This window comes from Musca autumnalis, unplaced genomic scaffold (assembly GCF_047663935.1).
Source record: "Musca autumnalis isolate F117 unplaced genomic scaffold, ASM4766393v1 scaffold_3, whole genome shotgun sequence".
NCBI classification, from domain to species: Eukaryota; Metazoa; Arthropoda; class Insecta; order Diptera; family Muscidae; genus Musca; species Musca autumnalis.
Window position 1 is genome coordinate 131,772,114 of NW_027411866.1, and position 20,945 is coordinate 131,793,058.

The window sequence follows — 20,945 nt, forward strand, 5'->3', positions numbered from 1 at the left end:
TTTTGAAGGTTGTGGCCTCAATATCACTCCGAAATGGCTGAAATTTGGCATAAAGTCTTCCTTGAGGGTAGAAAACAATCCATCTGAAATTTGTCGGTATAGGTCCACGTCTTCATATAGCCCCCGTACAACGGTACCTCCCGATTTCCGGTAGTTTGATGGTTGTGGCCTGAATATCCCTCCGAAATGGCTGAAATTTGGTATTAAGTCTTCGTTGGGGGTATAAAATCTTCCACTTGAAATTTGTCGGTATAAGTCCACGTCTTTATATAGCCCCCATAGAACGATACCCCCGATTTTCAGTATTTTGAAGGTTGTAGCCTCAATATCACTCCAAAATGCCTGAAATTTGGTATTAAATCTTCCTTGAGGGTATAAAATAATCCAACTGAAAGTTGTCGGTACCGGTACCTCCCGATTTCCGGTATTTTGATGGTTGTGGCATCAATATTTCTCAGAAATTGCTCAAATTTGGTATTAAGTCTTCCTTGGCGGTATAAAATAATCCAACTGAAAGTAGTCGGTATAGGTCGACGTCTGTATATAGCCCCCATACAACGGTACCTCCCGATTTCCGGTATTTTGATGGTTGTGGCCTCAATATCCCTCCGAAATGGCTGAAATTTTATATTAAGTCTTCCTTGGGGGTATAAAACAATCCAACTGAAAGTTGTCGGTATTGGTCCACGTCTTCATATATTCCCCATATTCCCAAAATTTGACATGAATCGGACCAAAAATAAGGGTTGCATAAAATTCCGCTGTCTACTTATTGAGCACCCCGAGGCAAATATTTGCCGGCAGTGTGCGCTTACTGAGAGCAAGTGAGCATAAATTTCAATGCATTCTTTACGCTCACTTGCTCTCAGTAAGCGCAAACTGCCGGTCGCTGGAGCAAATATTTGCCTAATGTGACCTTATCTTTAGACCCGTAGAATGAAATAGGGAGTTACTCAAGGCGGGTGATATCTCCGGAACTGTTTAACCTCTGCCTTTCTGAAATTCCGTCGGTTCCTCGAGTCCAGTTATTCTATCTGAGGAATGTGAAAATACACCAAACACCAAATGGACGATTGAAATGAGAATAACTTTGAACATATTGGTGTCTTGATTCCGACCACCAAATACCACAACATATTTGGTGTAACACTCGATACAATTTTTTGGTCGTCCGTGCAAGCCACAGCTATTTGCGACAAGATTAGAAGACGGAACAAGGTCGCTGGCCGGCAGCACTTAGGGTTCTGTCAAAAAAACCTAGTTGATCCTTAAAAGCAATAGGGCGGATGTGGTAAGCTACGCGGCAACAGTGTTGTATGCAAGTTTTTGCTCTAGGCAGAGAAATAATATTCAAACTTGTCAGAAATCCACCCTGAGAACTGCAGTAGGGTTACTCCTCATGACATCAGTGGACCATTTTTATGAGGAGGCGAAGATTTCACCGCTGGATCAGCACAATTAGATATTGTCTATGCAATACCTTCGGTGTTACCGCCAATACCATCCCTGCCACAATCTACTGGACAGGCTTAAGAGCTTTTGGTTAGTCATTAGAGGGTTTCAGGCATCAGAATAAACACAAGAAGGGCTAGAAAGGCACGAGAGTTCCAGCCTGCATTGTAGATGTTTGGGATCTGCTTAAACTTCATAAAAGGGATCTCACTCTTCTTAGTGAAGTGATAGAACTTATTTTGTCAGCTTCGAAAATGCTATTAATTTTTAAATTTAGGTATCTTTTCATTATACAGTAAGGGTTACTGCTTCTTTATACCCTCAGCCTTTAGGATAAAGAGGGAATAAACACTTTGATATGCCCAATAATATGTATTAAGTATATTTGGACGAAATCAGTTTCAAACAATTTGGTCTCGATTTAGCATATGGTAACATTACTGCCAGCATAGATCTGGTTCGACTCCTTCGCGTACCTCTCACACTATATTCGGGGAAAAGTGAAGTTTAAGAGCTCATCTCAAATTGCGTTGATTTTTTTCAGCAGGTTGCCCTTGCGCCCCCCTTTACGAAGGTAAATTTTTTTCGTGGGCAAGTCCATACAATGGCCTAAAACCTCCATGAAACCCATGCAGGCAGCAACTAAAATGGCAAATCTGCAAGATAACCCTCGCAGGAAGTTTCTCATTGGTCCAACGTTTGCACATAATACTATTTTATCCAATCATGTATCAGTGTGGAATATGGACTATACCGGTCCCGTCCTTCGGGTACCTCCCACATAAAATTTGAGAGAGGTGCAGTCGGATCTATATGATATTTTTTACAGAATTTTGTTTTCAAAGTTCCTTTTACAAACGTACAATTAAAAAAAAAAACTTTTTAAAAACCCTGCCGGCACATACCGACTTGGATAGTGTACAATAATTCAATGTTTCGAGTTATCTATTAATCAGAAGTTTGTTTACTAAAATTTTTTGGTATATGACAATGATTTGGTATGGCTCCACAATAAGGTAACTACAGATTCCACGTATTTTGAAGCAAATACTTACTTTTCTTTAGGTCCGAGATTATATCTCCGAAGGTATATCTCCGCCAGCACAGCTGACTGATACTTTATTACTTGTTTCCAATTCAACTAAAACTGTTTTCCCGCCAATTGATTGCCTGTAAGACTCTGACCGATATGCCAAATATCCTTCAGGTTAACTGTGTCATGTAGTCCACCACCATGCTCTAAATGGAATAGAGGCCATCTCATAAGATCTTGATAACCAATTAACCCTCAGGATATTAATACAATCATTTCTGGAATAATTTCACTTAAAATCATTTAATATCAGTTAAGCCAAACAATATTGAAACATAAAATTAAGCTAAACGTTGCTGCTGCTCTTGCTGATTGTAATCGGTCATTGTGAATTTTGTTTTATGAAAATTGAATTGAGCAAAAAATGCCCTTTAGAAATCAATAAACTACAGAGGTTTGTAGTTGGTTAAATGAAAGGCATGATGGTAAGTAAATTCTTTATTTGCTTGCCTTTGACCATTGACCGTATGGTGTGTGTGTCTCTTTGTTTGCCATAAAACCCCAAAAAGATTTTCATGACAAGATATTTCTTTTCAAGATTTTTTTGATTTTCATTCATTTTGCCTTGAGTGTGGAATCTTTCTACAATGAAATGAATGAATGCTGTTTGTGGTGTATTGTCGTATTTGTATTTGATGATGTTCTTTGGTTAGTTGTTCGGACTTCAACTAGTAAACTGTGATGGACAAACGTAGAAACAAATACCAAAAGTGACAGTTACAGGAAATGAGACAAACATACTTCTTGTTGTAAATGTGGCTTTTATGCACATCAGAAGTGACATTATTACCATCATATTATTGGGATGACAATGAGATGGGGTGCAATATATTTTGAGGGCGAATGAGAAAGACCAAAAATATTCTTTATTATACGGCATCCTTCTTTGTTTCCTGCATCGTGGAGACCATGATGTTTCTCCCACTCATAGAGTCCACAGTTTCACAGGGACATTTTGCAGGACTTTCTGGTGCGCTGAATAACAACGTTACATCTCACCAATGTTGACATGTTATTGATACCGATCTGGCAAACGAAACAGTTCCATTGCCCGGGGTTCTTCTCTATCCCTGTCGGGATAGAAGAGCTCAGAGGAGGCATTCCGAAATATGTTACCGCTCCAAAGGTAAAAAAATTGTATGCAAACACATAATTGTTGACCTGGTCGAAGATTCCTCCGAGTCCATCCGGTGCATAAAACCGACCGCCGTGGTATTGAAATCTACCACATAACGACCACTGCCACAGCTGTGGAAACAAAAAAGAGGAGGAAACGGTTAAGCACCTCCTTTGTCCATGCCCTGGACAAATGCATCAACAAGCCACACAGACAGACGGACGGATAGGGCTAATTTGACTCCTCAATGTACCTAAAACGGATTTCGAGGCCCAAGACATTATATTATCTTCATGAGGTACATTTTTAATCATATTCTAAGCCTAAAGGCAAAAATGCACTTGGGGGACTTTGAGGCCAATAGTAGTCCAAATATTGTATAAAATGTCGGAAATGTCAAAAACCCTCCGCCTGCCTATAGACCATCTCTGATGACAAATCATTGAACAGTATTCCTGCTGAAAAAAAGTAATGATGAGGTTACTGCAGTATATACTGTTACAACTTGCTGGTGGTCGGTCGATAGTGCTGCTGATGCAGCTACTCCTGCTGTCTGTATCTCTGGTCAGGTTGCTGTTGCAAATTTCTGTTGTTCATTGTTCTACAACTGTGTTCATTTTATTGTTTACATGTGAATTTCTGTTTATAATCTTTTTTTATTTGTCTGTTTATTTTTTCATGTTTTGTGGTTCAACATTCTCTCTTTCTCTCGCCGGTTTATGGTTTATCTTGCAGGTGGTCGTGCAATATGACAAAGATCTACTGGAAGTCTGGGATGAAGCGAAACGTTTACGTTGTGAATGGTTTAATGATTATGAGAAGACAGCATCAAAACCACCAATGGTAATTGCCGATCTGGATGTAATACAATTGGATTTCAGAGGTATGCTTTTGTTATTGGTTTTTCTTCTGTGTTGGAGAACGAGAAATTTGTTCTTCTTTGGTTTTATAGCCGCTCGTGCATTTCATGGTTTTTGTGACGTGTGGCGCTTGTGCCATAAACATGACCAACATCGTCTTCATATCTATCCATCTCCAGTCGTTATGCTGAAGTCCTAAAGAGTGGAAATGTCCCATAGTAAATTAATTAAAATTGTTTTGCCCGAGAACAGATTAAATTTAATTAAACAAATGAAAATAGCTTTCAAAATTTGTTCATGGGACATTTCCAATTTTTATGGCAAAATGAGATGGGTGGTCTTTCTGTGCTGTTGCGCTTAAATTGAAATTTAATATTCTTTGCAGGTGACAATGTCGATTGTTGGATGGAAATACAGCATGGTCGTGGACCTTGGGCGCCACCAGTTAGTGGCATTGTACCACTGGGCTCAACTCTTACTTTGGTCGTGGCCATCAATGATTATCGTGGTAAGTAATTTGAGATATGTTTCACATAAGAAAAATCATGGCTAAGAATAAGAATAATATAATTTAAGAGATACGAAATGGCTTTTGCAATGGGTTTTTAGTAACAGCTGTCGCTATGAACGCTTTGTTAGATCCATCTTTAATCGCCTTCCTTCTTCGACATTTTTTAATTTTACGATGATAAGCTTGCAGGTGATCGATCGTTTTATATCAAGTGTGCTTACGCACTTGTTATCAATTAAAATCTCTTACTTTGTTGCCTCTTGTGGCAACTATTTCACCTGTTGTTGTCGTTCCGGTTGTTAGAGAACATAATTGAATTTGTTGTTGTTATTAAAAGTACATTATTGCTATTTTTTATATTCTATCTCTTTTGAATCTGTGGAAATTATATGCATCGTTAATGGAATCAAAGCCGCCAAAGACAAAGTGATGCCAACACTTTGGAGCATTTCTTTTTACACGCATGTTATATTACACCTGAGACTGGCTATAGATCGTTTACAGCAACGACGGTCAGACAGACAGAGCTTGTCTAACAAGCAAAATTGCGTTTAAATAGCAATAAAATTAAAGCTATTAAATATGGAAAACGTGTGCCATAAAAGGGGGTCGATCATTTGTTCATTTGAATCTAAGACTGATAGGGGAAAGATAATGCGACGATATTTTATATAGTGCCATGAAACAATCCAACAAAAATTTTTTTTATATTACGTTTTTGGTGGTCTTAACTATTTACAAAATATCCTACTAACCCAATCCCAGGGCGGCCCGTTCCGTGCACCGGATTGACTCGGAGTAACCTTCGACCAGTGGCCGTCACCTCACACTGTGTAAGGGGTATTATGTCTTTGTGCATTTGTATGTAAGATACAAAAGGAAACGAGATAGGCCCATAGTTCCTTCTAGGCATATACATAGAATCACTTTCTGAGTCGATTTATGCATGTCCGTCCGTCCGCCCGTTTCATGTATTTGCTGCCCCAACCACGCTATATATTTCCGATTTTGATGAAATTTGGAATGTGTAAATAAATTCGGTCCAAAAAATAATCGACACATATATATTTTCGACCGATTTCACGTATTTGCAGCACCAAAACACGCCATATATGCTCGATTTTGATGAAATTGGGAATGTGTGACTGAATTCGGTCCAAAAATAAATGTGACAAATTATATCGAAATCGACTCAGATTTAGATATAGCTTCCATATATATTTTCGGCCGATTTCACGTATTTGCTGCACTAAATACGCTATATATATGTCCGATATCGATGAAATTTGGAATGTGTGACTGAATTCGGTCCAAAAATAAATGTGCCAAATTATATCGAAATCGGTTCAGATTTGAATATAGCTCCCATATATAATTTTGGTCTATTTCTCGTATTTGCGGCACCAAACACGTTATATATGTCCGATTTCGATGAAATTGGGAATGTGTGACTGAATTCGGTCCAAAAATAAATGTGACAAATTATATCGAAATCGGTTCAGATTTAGATATAGCTTCCATATATATTTTCGGCCGATTTCACATATTTGGTGCACCAAACACGCTTTATATGTCCAATTTTGATGCAATTTGGAATGTGTGACTGAATTCGGTCCAGAAATAAATGTGTCAAATTATATCGAAATCGGTTGATATTTGGATATAGCTCCCATATATATTTTCGGCCGATTTGACGTATTTACTGCACCAAACTATATAAGTCCGATTTCGATGAAATTTGGAATGTGTGACTGAATTCGGTCCAAAAATAAATGTGACAAATTATATTGAAATCGGTTCAGATTTAGATATAGCTGTCATATATATATTTTCGGCCGATTTCAGGTATTTACTGCACCAAACACGCTCGGTATGTCCGATTTTGATGGAATTTGGAATGTGTGACTGAATTCGATCCAAAAATAAATGTGCTAAATTATATCGAAATCGGTTCAAATTTGGATATAGCTCTCATATATATTTTGGGCCGATTTTACATATTTGCTGCACCAAACACGCTATATATGTCCGCTTTCGATGAAATTTGAAATGTGTGACTGAATTCGGTCTAGAAATAAATGTGCCAAATTATATCGAAATCTGTTCAGATTTGAATATAGCTTCCATACATATTTTCTGTCGATTTCACATATTTGGTGCACTAAATACGCTATATATGTACGATTTCGATGAAATTGGGAATGTGTGACTGAATTCGGTCCAAAAATAAATGTGAAAAATTATATCGAAATCGGTTCAGATTTGGATATGGCTCCCATATATATTTTCGGCCGAATTCACGTATTGGCTGCAACAAACACCCTATATCTGTCCAATTTTGATGAAATTTGGTCCAGTAATAAATGCACCATATTATATCAAAATCATTATATCATATAAATATATATCTCCACTATATATATTTCACATATTCACAGTGGTGTAGGGTATCATATAGTCGGCCCCGCCCGACTTTGATCCTTTACTTACTGTTTTTTTCAACATGGGTACAGTATTTACCCAGGTATGCCTGCTCCGAGCCCTTTTCGTCCGTTTCGGGATAGAGATGTGATTTGTTCCATTTGCCAGATCCGCACTCATCATATCAGTCAACATCGATGAGAGGCAACGGATATAAGGAATGGGTGTAGTTTCAGGGCTCCTTTAGTCTTAGCCGCCTGCGGGACTAGTGCAATAGGAGTTATGTTGACTCTAGTGACCCACACATGAACAGTATAGGAGTAGTAGTAAAGTGTGGGACTGCCGATGTAGAGTTGCTTAATGTGTACATTAGGGTTATGACTTTTTATCAACCTCATATCCCTGTATCATAGCGTAATGAGTTTCAACAAAAGATTACATAAAATCCTAATTATAAGTTGATTCGGTGAAAAAGCTCACGGTTACAATGATTTTAAAATTTTAATTCTGAGAATCATAAAAATGCCGTAAACGTTTTTATACCCTATACCACAATGTGGAAAAGGGTATTATAAGTTTGTTTTGGTAAAAATTCATGTAACACCGCGAAATATTCGTCGGAGACCCCCAATGTGGTATACCAATCTTCATATCTCGACGAGATAAAGCGATTTTGAGATGTGTGTCCGTCCGTCCGTCTATCCATTATAAATTGTAAACACGCTCCAGACCGCAATTATGGACCGGTCGTCACGAAATTTTGTATGGAGGTCGGGTTCAAATCAGAATAGATCCCTATTCTTTTTGGTGATGATAGTGAAATATTTTGCGGGTGAAATGGACCAAAAACATAATATTTATCCAATTTTCTAGCGGCTCTGTAGGTCTCAATAATAGTCCGATCAACGCGTAATTTTAAATAAGGTAAGAGTATATCACAAAGGAGAAGCTTGCAATTTGAGATGGCGATAGGATAATATTTAGAGGGTTAAATGGACCAAAACTTTTGTGTGAAAATTGTGAAAATTTTTAATTTACAGCTTATATCTTAATTCCTGGAAGTGACATTCCGGACAAGTGAGATATACTTGAAAGTGGAACGCTTGACCTTTCAATTGATGCCAATTATGTTGGTGTACATGCTAAGATAACAGAGTTACAGCCTAATATATTCCATTATTTGTTTGTAGTGTAATAATAAACTCGCTAGAAGGCGCAATTATACATCAATAGTCACGAAATTTTGCACCGGGTAAGAGTATAGGCCGGAAAAGATGCCTACAATTTTGAATGATGATCTGATATTCTTTAGCGGGTGAAATGGACCATTACTTTTGTATGAAAAATATAAAAATTGTATTTTGGTCGATATTTTAATTCCTTGAGGATATATATACTTCGCAAAGTAGCCTACATATGGAAAAAAACTACTGACCTTTCCTCTGATGTAAATTGCAATAAAGTGTTTGCTAGATAACGGGCCTACTGCCTAATATATAATGGGTTCTGTGTAGAGAACCACATTTTTATCCCATGATACTTATTGTCTCTCCAAAAGTTTATGTAACACCACGAGATATTCGTCCTAGACCCCTTATTTGGATGCCGAAATTTAAATCTCGACGAGAAAAAGCGGTTTAGCGATGTGTGTCCGTCCATTAAAAATTGTAAACAAGCTTAAAGCCGCAATTATGGACTGATTGTAACGAATTTTTTAAGGAGGTTGGTTTCGGGCCATAATAGAAATGATTAGTTTTTGGTGATGATCGTGAAATGTTCAGAAGATGAAATGGACCAAAAACAAAAATTTAACCAATTTTGTAGCGGCTCTGTACGTCAAAATAATACTTACTTACTTAGCTGGCCCGTTACAAAACATTTGTTCTATAGGCCGAACTAAGAAGAGATCTCCATTCCTCTCTATTTGTTGCTTTGCACTCTGGAATACCGCGCCTTTTCATCTCATCATCCACTTGTTTGCGCCATCTATTCCTTGGCCTGCCAATTCTGCGTGCACCGCCATGTGGCATGTATTCATACGCCTTTTTAGCGGGTTCATCATCGCTCATTCTTATGATATGGCCTAGCCAACGCAATCGCTGCATCTCGATACGTTTAACTATATTGATGTCGTTGTATAGCAGATACAGCTCGAGGTTCATGCGACGTCGATATTCACCGTCAACGCAGATTGGTCCGTAGATCTTTCGAAGAATTTTTCTCTCAAACACACCAAGCACTGCCATGTCTGCTTGCGCAAGTACCCAGGCTTCGGAGCCATACATCAGCACGGGTAGTATCAGTGTTTTGTAGAGCGTTATTTTTGTTTGACGAGATGTGGCTTTGTTTTTAAACTGCTTACTTAAACCAAAGTAGCATCTGTTGGCCAATACAATTCTTCTTTTTATTTCACAACTGATGTCGTTTGTTGTGTTTACGGAGGTGCCGAGGTAGACGAAGTCTTTTACTACCTCAATATTATAGGAACCAACTTCCACAGTCGGTCCGAGCTCAATGGACGCATTGCGCGTCGACACCATCAACTTGGTCTTCTCAACGTTTACAGCCAGACCCACTTTAGCAGATTCTCCTTCGACTTTTATAAAGGTATCAGTTACTTCTTTTACTGATCGGCCCATGATGTCTATATCGTCAGCATAAGCAAGTAACATGTGACTATTGGTGTAGATTGTGCCACTTCTTTTGACGTTTGCCTCTCGTATAACCTTTTCTAGCAGGATGTTGAAGAGGTCACACGAAAGGCTGTCTCCTTGTCTGAAACCACTTTTGGTACAAAACTCTTCGGAGAGGTTCGTTCCTATTTTAACTGAGGATCTCGTGTCAGTTATAGTAATTTTACAAAGCCGGATGAGCTTTGCGGGGATGCCAAATTCAGAAATGGCTTGGAGTACTTGAACGTAGCGGGCTGTCGAAGGCTGCTTTATAATCGACAAAAAGGTGGTAGGTGTCGACATGCATCTCTTGGGTCTTCTCCAGGATTTGCCGCAGGGTAAATATCTGGTCAATGGTGGACTTGCCAGGTCTAAAGCCGCATTGGTATGGTCCAATTATCTCGTTGACCATGGGCTTTAGTCGTTCGCACAATATCCCTGACACTATCTTGTAGGCCATAGGGAGAAGACTAGTTGGAGCATAAAGTTTCATCTCCTTTCTTATGGACGGGACACAGGATGCTCAGGTTCCAATCGTCGAGTACGCGTTCTTCCTGCCAGATGGAGCTAACTAGCTGATGCATACACCTTATCCACGTGTCGCCTCCGGTTTTAAACAGGTCGGCTGGTAAGCCATCAACTCCTGCTGCCATATTATTCTTCAGCCGGTTTATTGCTGTCTTCACCTCATCTTGCCTGGGTGATATACATTCAATACCATCTTCTGGATTGGATCTGTATCTTCGTCGACTTCGCTACTATTGGATACCAACAGTTTGGAAAAATGCTCTTTCCATATCCTTAGCACACTATCTGTATCAGTTACCACATTACTTTGCTGGTCTCTACAGGAGGAAGTGCCAGTTCCAAAGCTATCAGTTTGATGTTTCACTCTTTGGTAGAATTTTCGGCCTTCATTCTGTCTTCTGTACATCTCGATTTGTTCACACTCCCGCTTTTCCATCTCTCTCTTTTTCCTGCGGAAAAGACGTTTCTCCTCTCTTCTTTTCTCCCGATACCTCTCTCGGTGCTACTGATTGTAAAGTAGCCCTATATGCCGAATTTTTCTCTTCGGTAGCTGCACGACACTCCTGGTCATACCATGGATTCCTTGATGGAGGTCTCTGGTATCCAAGTACTGATTTTGCGGTTGTTTGAATGGAGTGGGCAATGTTTTGCCATTGTCCTGATATGTTATTGGGACGAGGAGTGCTTTGATTAAGCAGTTGGGCCATTTGAGTGGAATATGCTGTGGCAATCTGTTGTGATTGCAGCTTACTGATGTCCAACTTCCGTGTTGTGTCTGTTCGCACTTTGTTTGCTGCGTTTAATGTGGTACGTACCTTTGCTGCAACAAGGTAGTGGTCCGAGTCTATGTTTGCACTTAGGAACGATCGTACATCCAACACGCTTGATGCATGTCTTTCATCTATCACAACGTGATCAATTTGATTTTGTGTTCTTTGATCTGGCGACAGCCAGGTGCCCTTATGAATATCGAGATGTTTTGGATATAACTCCCATATATTTTTTCGACAGATTTCACGTATTTGCTGCACCAAACACGCTATATATGTCCGATTTTGATGAAATTTGGAATGTGTGCCTGAATTAAGTCCAAAAATAAATTTGCCAAATTATATCGAAATCGGTCAGATTTGAATATAGCTCCCATATATATTTTCGTCCGATTTCACGTATTTGCTGCACCAAACACACTATATATGTCCGATATCGATGACATTTGGAATGTGTGACTGAATTCGGTCCAAAAATAAATGTGCCAAATTTTATCCAAATCGGTCAGATTTGAATATAGCTACCATATATATTTTCGTCCGATTTCACGTATTTGCTGCACCAAACACGCTATATATGTCCGATTTTGATGAAATTTGGAATGTGTGCCTGAATTAAGTCCAAAAATAAATTTGCCAAATTATATCGAAATCGGTTCAGATTTGGATATAGCTCCCATATATATATTTTCGTCCGATTTCACTTATTTGCTGCACCAAACACGTTATATATGTCCGATTTCGATGAAATTTGAAATGTGTGACTGAATTCGGTCCAAAAATAAATGTGACAAATTATATCGAAATCGGTTCAGATTTAGATATAGCTGTCATATATATATTTTCGGCCGATTTCACGTATTTGCTGCACCAAACACGCTATTTATGTCCGATTTCGATGAAATTTGGAATGTGTGACAGAATTAGGTCCAAAAATAAATTTGCCAAATTATATCGAAATCGGTTCAGATTTGGATATAGCTCCCATATATATTTTCGGCGATTTCACGATTCATCCGTGCCACAGGAAATATTTTTTTAGAAAAAATGGCGAAAAGTCATGGCCCTAGTGTACATACCATCGATGATTAGGTATGCCCTGTGTCATATACCCGCCATTAGTTCGATTTGGAGGGCAATAACCGTCTGGTGATAGGTTTCATCACGTGCTTTGGCATTCCGGCTTAGGCAATGTCCAGAGGGTACATTGCTGGCCGAGAAATTGATAGATCCTCGTTTTCCACGGTTAACGAAGACGTTCCTACGAGGATCGGGGGAGATTGCCATTTGTCGCCAGACAACACAATTGTGGAACCCGGTCGAATAGATGACGTTTACTCGCCACCCTTCATTTCCCTTGGTTCAGACCATGTTCCTATCATTGTCCCCATTAACAGACTACCCGACTTCATAACCTCTTACTACCGTATTTATCTAAACCAGGAAAAAGGTGGTTGACAAAGATTCAAAAAATATACTAACCATCTTTAGGGAGAGCTGCCCACTGCCTCAGAGATGATTTTCCGGGACATTAACACAGCTGCATATCGCACTTGTTGGTCGAAAACCAGAAATTAGACCAAATTGCCCAGCAAAGGCGCAGGATCTAGAAATTGAGCTTCGTACGGACCACGAAGACCCAAGAGTCTTGAAGTCAAGGAATAGTAGGCGAGCACAAGCGGAAACCCCGGCTAGAACACCTAACACAATGCACCAATCTTACAGGATTGCGTAAATTGTGGCCAACAATTAAATCACTCTCGAATGAGAAAGAAGGATGCTAGAACAATTGTTACTCTCAACGTCGTTACAATGACATATACGAAGCAGGGTGCATGTTATTTAAACCGGCAATTTATAGAACAACCCGAGTGTGATAGGGCAAAGAGGTGTGTACTGTGCACGGAACCATATTTGTCTGACATCAGCATTGATTCCGGAAAATGCACAGTACCACGACAGCATTACACGCTATGTCTACACATATTAGTCGAGGATTTGCAACCGAATACTGTCAACCATGCCAAGCTGTTCCAAGATATGGATAAAATCAGTTTTTGAAACGAAGACCCTTAGAGTAGAATAGGAAGACTTCATGATATCTCTGGAACTGTTTAACGGTTAAACGGTTTAGGTTAAACTTTAACCTCTACCTTTCTGAAATTCTACACACACCAAGAGGCAAAGAGATCGTAATGTATGTGGATTAAGCCGGGGCGATTTGTATGGAAGGAAAAAATGTTAACGGGCACCTGGAGTTTCTGATTCTTGTGATTGTACTGAGCAAACAAGTCTACTAGACCATATGTCTAAAGTGGAAATCGAGCCCCCGGATTTTGACTTGAAGTTTTTTATCCAGGTTTTTGCACATTTTGGCATATAACAGCCAAACCTCTTTGAGATTTTCGATCCTACAGAAATTGTAGCCAAGACAATAAATAAGAACTCTCTAGTACATCTCAAAAGCATTGGAATGCTCCTTCAGGCAGTTTTAGCCTTGACATATCGACAAATGACACTGTGCTACTAAATGGAACTCAAGGCCAGTGGGTGGAAAATTCCTTTTGGAGATGAAAGCCCATGGTGAATGTACTAAGAACCCTAAAAGAAATTTTCATCATAGGTCAAGTTTCTGAGATATCGCCTGATTAAGGTTTAATTTTGGTCAAATCGAGTGGCGAATCTTTTCGTAGAAATTTCATCCTTCTAAATCAATTTCTCTCATGTCCTTTTCCTCCTTTATTTCTTCAACCGTAGCAAAAATACTACAAGATAAGATTTTTTAACATCCAAATATTCTACAAAAATTTTGCTCAGAAGATTTTAGGTACGGTTCTCATTGATGACTAGTCGATATTTCCACGTTTTCATTGTCCTTGCTGACATTCACCCAGCCTTGCTTCAATAAACTATGTTTTGTTTTTATGTATATTTGTTAGAGGTCTGTGGTGCGTCTGAAATACTTACCACAAATAGCTCTTGTAATGACGAACACGTTATGACCGTTGCCCTGCCCATGAAATTAAAATTATACTAGGCGGTTTTAATGCCAAAATTGGAAAGGAGAATAGATTTGGCCCAACAGTCGGGAAATTCAGTCTCCACAGTGAAACATCTGACAATGGTATGAGGCTGATAGAATTAGCAGCTGCAAGAAACATGGCAGTTAGCAGTAACAGATTTAAGCATCTCGATATTCATAAGGGCATCTGGCTGTCGGCAGATCAAAGAACAAGAAATCAAATTGATCATGTTGTGATATATGGAAGATATGCATCAAGCGTGTTGGATGTACGATCGTTCCGAGGTGCAAACATAGTCTCGGACCACTACCTTGTTGCAGCAAAGGTACGTACCAGATTAAACGTAGCAAACAAAGTGCAAACAGACACAACACGGAAGTTGGACATCGGTAAGCTGCAATCACAACAGATAGCCACATCATATTCCACTCAACTGGCCCAACTGCTTAATCAAAGCACTCCTCGTCCCGATAGCATATCAGGGCAATGGCAAAACATTGCCCACTCCATGCAAACAGCCGCAAAATCAGTACTTGGATACCAGAGACCTCCACCAAGGAATCGATGGTATGACCAGGAGTGTCGTGCTGCTACCGAAGAGAAAAATGCGGCATATAGTGCTACTTTACAATCAGCAGCAACGCGTAGCGCACGAGAGAGGTATCGGGAGAATAGGAGAGAGGAGAAATGACTTTTTCCGCAGGAAAAAGAGACAGATGGAAAAGTGGGAGTGTGAACAAATCGAGATGTATAGGAGACAGAATGAAGTCCGAAAATTCTACCAAAGAATGAAACATCAAAGTAATGGCTTTGGAACTGACACATCTTCCTGTAGAGACCAGCAAGGTAATCTGGTAACTGATACAGATAGTGTGCTAAGGATATGGAAAGAGCATTTTTCCAAACTGTTGCTATCCAATATTAGCGAAGTCGTCGAAGATACCACAGATCCAATCCCAGAAGATGGTATTGAATGTATACCACCCGGCCAAGATGAGGTAAAGACAGCAATAAACCGGCTGAAGAATAAAAAGGCAGCAGGAGCTGTTTAAAACCGGAGGCGACACTCTGATAAGGTGTATGCATCCTGTGTCTCGTCCATAAGAAAGAAGATAAGACTTTATGCTCCAACTATAGGGCCATAAGTCTTCTCCCTATCGCCTACAAGATAGTGTCAGGGATATTGTGCGAACGACTAAAGCACATGGTCAACGAAATAATTAGACCATACCAATGCGGCTTTAGACCTGGCAAGTCCACCATTGACCAGATATTTACCCTGTGGCAAATCCTGGAGAAGACTCAAGAGATGCAGATCGACACCTACCACCTTTTTGTCGATTATAAAGCAGCCTTCGACAGCCGGCTACGCTCAATGGTATTCCAAGCGATGTCTGAATTTGGTACCCCTCAAAGCTCATTCGGCTTTGTAAAATGACCCTAACTGACACAAGATCTTCCGTTAAAATAGGAAAGAAACTCTCCGAAGAATTTTGTACCAAAAGAGGTTTCAGGCAAGGAGACAGCCTTTCGTGTGACCTTTTCAACATCCTGCTAGAAAAGGTTATACGAGAGGCAAACGTCAAAAGAAGTGGCACAATCTACACCAATAGCCACATGTTTCTTGCTTATACTGATGATATAGACATCATGGGACGATCAGTAAAAGAAGTAACCGATACCTTTATGAAGGTCGAAGAAGAATCTGCTAAGGGAGTCTGGCGGTAAACGGCGAGAAGACCAAGCTGATGGTGTCGACGCGCAACGCGTCCATTGAGATCGGACCAACTGTTGAAGTTGGTTCCTATAATTTTGAGATAGTAAAATACATCATATACCTCGGCACCGCCGTAAAAACAACAAACGACATCAGTTGTGAAATAAAAATTAGAAATGTATTGGCCAAGAGGTGCTACTTTGGCTTAAGCAAACATTTAAAAAACAAAGTCACAACTCGTCAAACAAAAATAACGCTTTACAAAACACTGATACTACCCGTGCTGATGTATGGTTTCGAAGCCTGGGTACTTGCGCAAGCAGATAAGGCAGTGCTTGGCGTGTTTGAGAGAAAAATTCTTCGAACGATCTACGGCAGTGATGGCCAAAAACACACATTTGCAGATTATAACTTGCGCTAGGGTGAGTGGAAACGTAAACAACGCATTAACCGAACGAATGTGTTTACAGTGTACGTGTGTGTCGTATGCCCGCGGACATAGGAAAGTTGTTGTTGTTGGTGGCCATCTCTGATCTACGGACCGATCTGCGTTGACGGTGAATGTCGACGTCGTATGAACCACGAGCTGTATCTGCTATACAACGACATCAATATAGTTAAACGTATCGAGAGGCAGCGATTGCGTTGGCTAGACCATATCATAAGAATGAGCGACGATGAACCCACTAAAAAGGCATATAAATTCGAGCCACATGGCGGTTCACGCAGAATTGGCAGGCCAAAGAATAGATGGCGCAAAGAAGTGGATGAAGAGATGACAAGGCGCGGTATTGAAAAAAGCGAAGCACGAAACAGAGAGAATTGGAGATTTTTTCTTAGTTCGGTCTATGGAACAAATGTTCTGTAATGGGCCAGCTAAGTAAGTAAGTAAGTAATGACGAACACGTTAATAACAAACTTTATTGGAGGATAGATCCGGTTATCTAATTTTTTCACCGGATTTTCTGATATTAAAACCGCCAGTTTGCTGTACAAATGATAACTCTAAACAGTGGAAGAATATTTTAACTTGTCGCCTTCAGGACGGGACGAAATCTCCACACGGTGTTTTATGCCCAGGTCGATGTCAAGGGAAATCATAAAAGTCCGCATTTATTTTACTTCGTATACAATATCGGCCACTATAAACTCATAATTTACTGATTTGTTAAGGTAGAATTAGACATGACATAACCATAATGCCAACCTTTGGTAGACCTTTCCATAAACTATTGTAGTCTTCAGCCATCTGCGATTTGACACCATTTAACGACAGTACTTTCCCTTTTACCAAATCCGCTCTAATAATGGGAGGTTCTCATTTTTACCCTTAGTTCCATTAGGTAGATGGTTTGCTTATGTTCACCTGCGTATTTACTTTCGAGTGCAGCAATAATATCAGCATGGCTGTTTTTAGATGTGGAAATTCTCTGTATTACATCGCCTTTCAGCGCAAGAAGGAGTGGTACAGCTTTGTCGTTTCACTAACTTCTTCAAGCCACAGTCTCGAACTGCAATTTGGAGACATTAAATTACGTAGTTCCATCGAACGCAGGAGGTTTGGTTTCTATAGTGTTATCAATAACTCTCAGGGAACGGCCATGACTTCCAATTCCGACAATTTCTTTTCTAGATCCAGAACATTATCATCTTGAGCCAGAAATTTCTTATCCAATTCCTCTATCTGACCTTCTATATCTTTTATTCGCTTTTCAATAACTTGTGTCACATTCTCGAGTTTCTCGTTAATTTTTCTAGAATTTTCCTCTAATTTATAGTAGAATTTTTTTCAAATTTTTCCTCAAGGCTATTAGCGAATTTAGCACCAGTTTCTCCTCCAATGTTCTGGAGTTTTCTTCTATTTCTCCCATTTCTTCTTCCATTTCCTCCTTCAGACTTTTGGAAATTTCTTCTATTTTTCTAGAGTTCTCTTCCAATTCCTCTTTCAGACTTTTGGAGTTTCCTTCTTGAGTTCTGTACCATCTTCTCTTTAATTTCCATCATAATTTTAGAATTGTCTACTTTCATCTCCATCATCGTCAGAATTGCTCTTACATCACCCTTATCTGCAGATGCTTCTAAGAATTTATCACTACCAATCACTACTCTTACCAAGGCGCTCGAGCTCCTCCAAAAGACGTTTTTGTAGCTCAGCGTTATTTTCGGCAGTCTACAACTCCAAATTGTTCAGCTTATTCTTCACCACCTGTAGATCCTTAGATTTTTAGACCCAAAAAAACTGAGTTTTATTCCCCATAAATAATTTTTTCTTGCTTCTTTCTTCTTTGCAGGTGAATTTGATATGCGTGTTAAATCGTGTGTGGCCTCTGATGGTTCTGGACATGTTATCAATCTATCCGATGAATTTGGTTGTGTACTGCGTCCGAAAATGATATCACGTTTCCTTAAGTCGCGAGCGCCAGATGAGCGTGCCACGGTCATAACATATGCCTTCTTCCATGCCTTCAAATTTCCCGATGCCTTGAGTGTCCACATCAAATGTAAAGTGGAGATATGCCGTCATGGTTGCCTCGATCACTGCCAATTGGCTGACAATTCGAATGAACGTAAAGATGTAATGCGCGATGAAAATATGATGAACAAAAATGATATGTTGCATGAAATGGCATCGGCACATCATGGAGGCGGCGGTGTTGGTATTGGTGGTGGTGCAGGAATGATGGGACCTAATATGCATCACAATATGGGTGGTGGTCCAGCTGGTGGACACTCCAATGAAGTTGGTATGGGTTCTGTTAGTGGTGGTAGTAATATGGCTCCTCATCCAGGCCATGGCGGACATGGTGATGGCAGTGATCACGATGTCTTCTATGACGATATTATCCACAATCGCAAACAGCTGTCACAGATTAATAGTGGCATTGCCAATATTTTGGATCATTTCAATAATGTCCATGAAAAGAATGCCAATTTGCCACCCAGACCGGTCCATGAAGATCCTGAGGAACAAGAATTGGATGATATCTTTGGTGAAGAAGAATTGGCCAATTTGGATGATGCTCAATATATGGAGCTAAGGAATAGTGGTAAATTCCCCCATGGCCCAAGACAGCTGGCCCAAAAACGTATGGGTGTACCAATGGCTGGTCCCAGATCACTGGAACCCAAAGACGATGTACCACATCCTGTATACAGGCCTCAGGCAGAAGCTTTAACCCAAACCAGGGAAGATCACATTGATTTGGATACCAAAGAGGAGGAGGATACAAAAGCAAAGAAGGACAATAAAACCAATGGGAACAACAAAACCTCCGAAGCGGTTGAAGGTACACCGAGACGTCGTCGTCGCTCCATTGTAATTTCTGATCGTAAGGTACGCAGTGCAGATGTGGGTGTCAGCGGCCTTTATGATGTCATTTCGGAGGCTGATTTGGCTTTCTCGCCGGATACCAAACAAGAAGCGGTCACCGTTTTCCAAGGTAAAATCACAGAAGAAGTGGTCTATGGTATTTGTATGCCAGTACCAGGATTTAGTATACTCTTCATTGTTGTCATCTCAGCCACCATTGTATCGGCCTTGATTGCCGGCTCCTTACTCTATCGCTATCAGTTACAAAAAGAGGCCATGGAAAAGGAGAATCCCATGCCTGTTTATGGTACTCTAGCATCCTGGATGACTTTACGCATGTTCCGTATGCGACAACAAGCCCAGCAACAGCATGAGCAGAATGCAGCACAAAATGCCGCTGCCGTTGCGGCTGTACACAATTCTTTGTCGGCGGCAGCTGCAGCAGCGGCCACTCTGACACATGAAACTCTGCAATAATTTAAGTTTATGAACAATTTTCTCTATGAAACAAAAAAAAAATATCTAAAGAAAACAAAAAAATAAAACAACAACGACAAACATTGACTGAATTTTAAGAAAACAAAAAGAAGAACAACAACAAAAATTATTTATTTTTAAACTTAAAAACAACGACAAAAATGTAATTTTAATGAAATTAAAAAAACAAAGCTATTAACTTAAAAAAGATCAACTTTCGGGCATAAATGCAATAGTTAATTAACTTAATTTATGTTTTTTTTTTTTAATTTTACAACAACTACCACAAAGTAACTTTACGTAAATTGTCCAAATTGCATTATTTATTTAAAAAGAAAAACAAAAACAATACTATTTATATTTATTTATTTACATTTTTTGTTTATAGTTTATAAGAACCACCCACCCATCATCCATCAGCAACATCATCATCGCTGCCGACATTAAAATATTTGTTTGAAATATTTCGCGGCATTGTAACTTAATTTTTGGTGCTTTCCCATGGTGCATTTAGTTAAATCTACACTACAATTTTATTCATCATCTCTCTTCTCTAATCATCCAACTTTAGTTTTACTCTACCCATCATTATTGTACTATTATCTATCTATGCTTATGTCTTATATTAAGTTCAATTTCAAAATATAATTTATGTTTATAAAATAAATAAAAAACACATATTTTGTTTTCATTTTAAGAAATTAGGAGAGTAAAATGTATTCGGAAAATCATCTACACCAAGTCGAAACGGCTGAATCAGGGCCTTTTTTTAATTTTGCCCTAGTGTCAATGCGAAGATGGGAGCTGAAAAATAATTTAAAGTTAAATTTCCCCCTAAAGTGGTACGAAAAATACAACAATTACAATTCTTAATTACTTAAAGTCACCTTAAATTAGTTTAATAACACTATGCAACACTGAAACTGCAAACAACTTCTAGTATGCATTTTGTCCTGTCAGATTCAGTTCGGATTTTATAACCTCATGTTAACCG

The 20,945-nt window shown here is 39.4% G+C and overlaps 1 protein-coding gene across 2 annotated transcripts in view; it reads left to right on the forward strand.

The window, feature by feature from the left end:
- m (zona pellucida domain-containing protein miniature) overlaps positions 1–20,625 on the forward strand; it is a 196,426-nt gene extending 175,801 nt beyond the window's left edge. Inside the window, exons 6-8 of one of the 2 annotated variants that reach the window (XM_073979526.1) lie at positions 4,398–4,545; positions 4,908–5,030; positions 18,456–20,625. In XM_073979526.1, coding sequence (XP_073835627.1) covers positions 4,398–4,545; positions 4,908–5,030; positions 18,456–19,951 — 1,767 coding nt within the window. In that variant the 3' untranslated portion in view covers positions 19,952–20,625. The remainder of the gene's footprint in view (positions 1–4,397; positions 4,546–4,907; positions 5,031–18,455) is intronic. The other variant, XM_073979527.1, reaches the window with a different exon arrangement.
- The last annotated feature ends 320 nt before the right edge of the window (positions 20,626–20,945 follow it).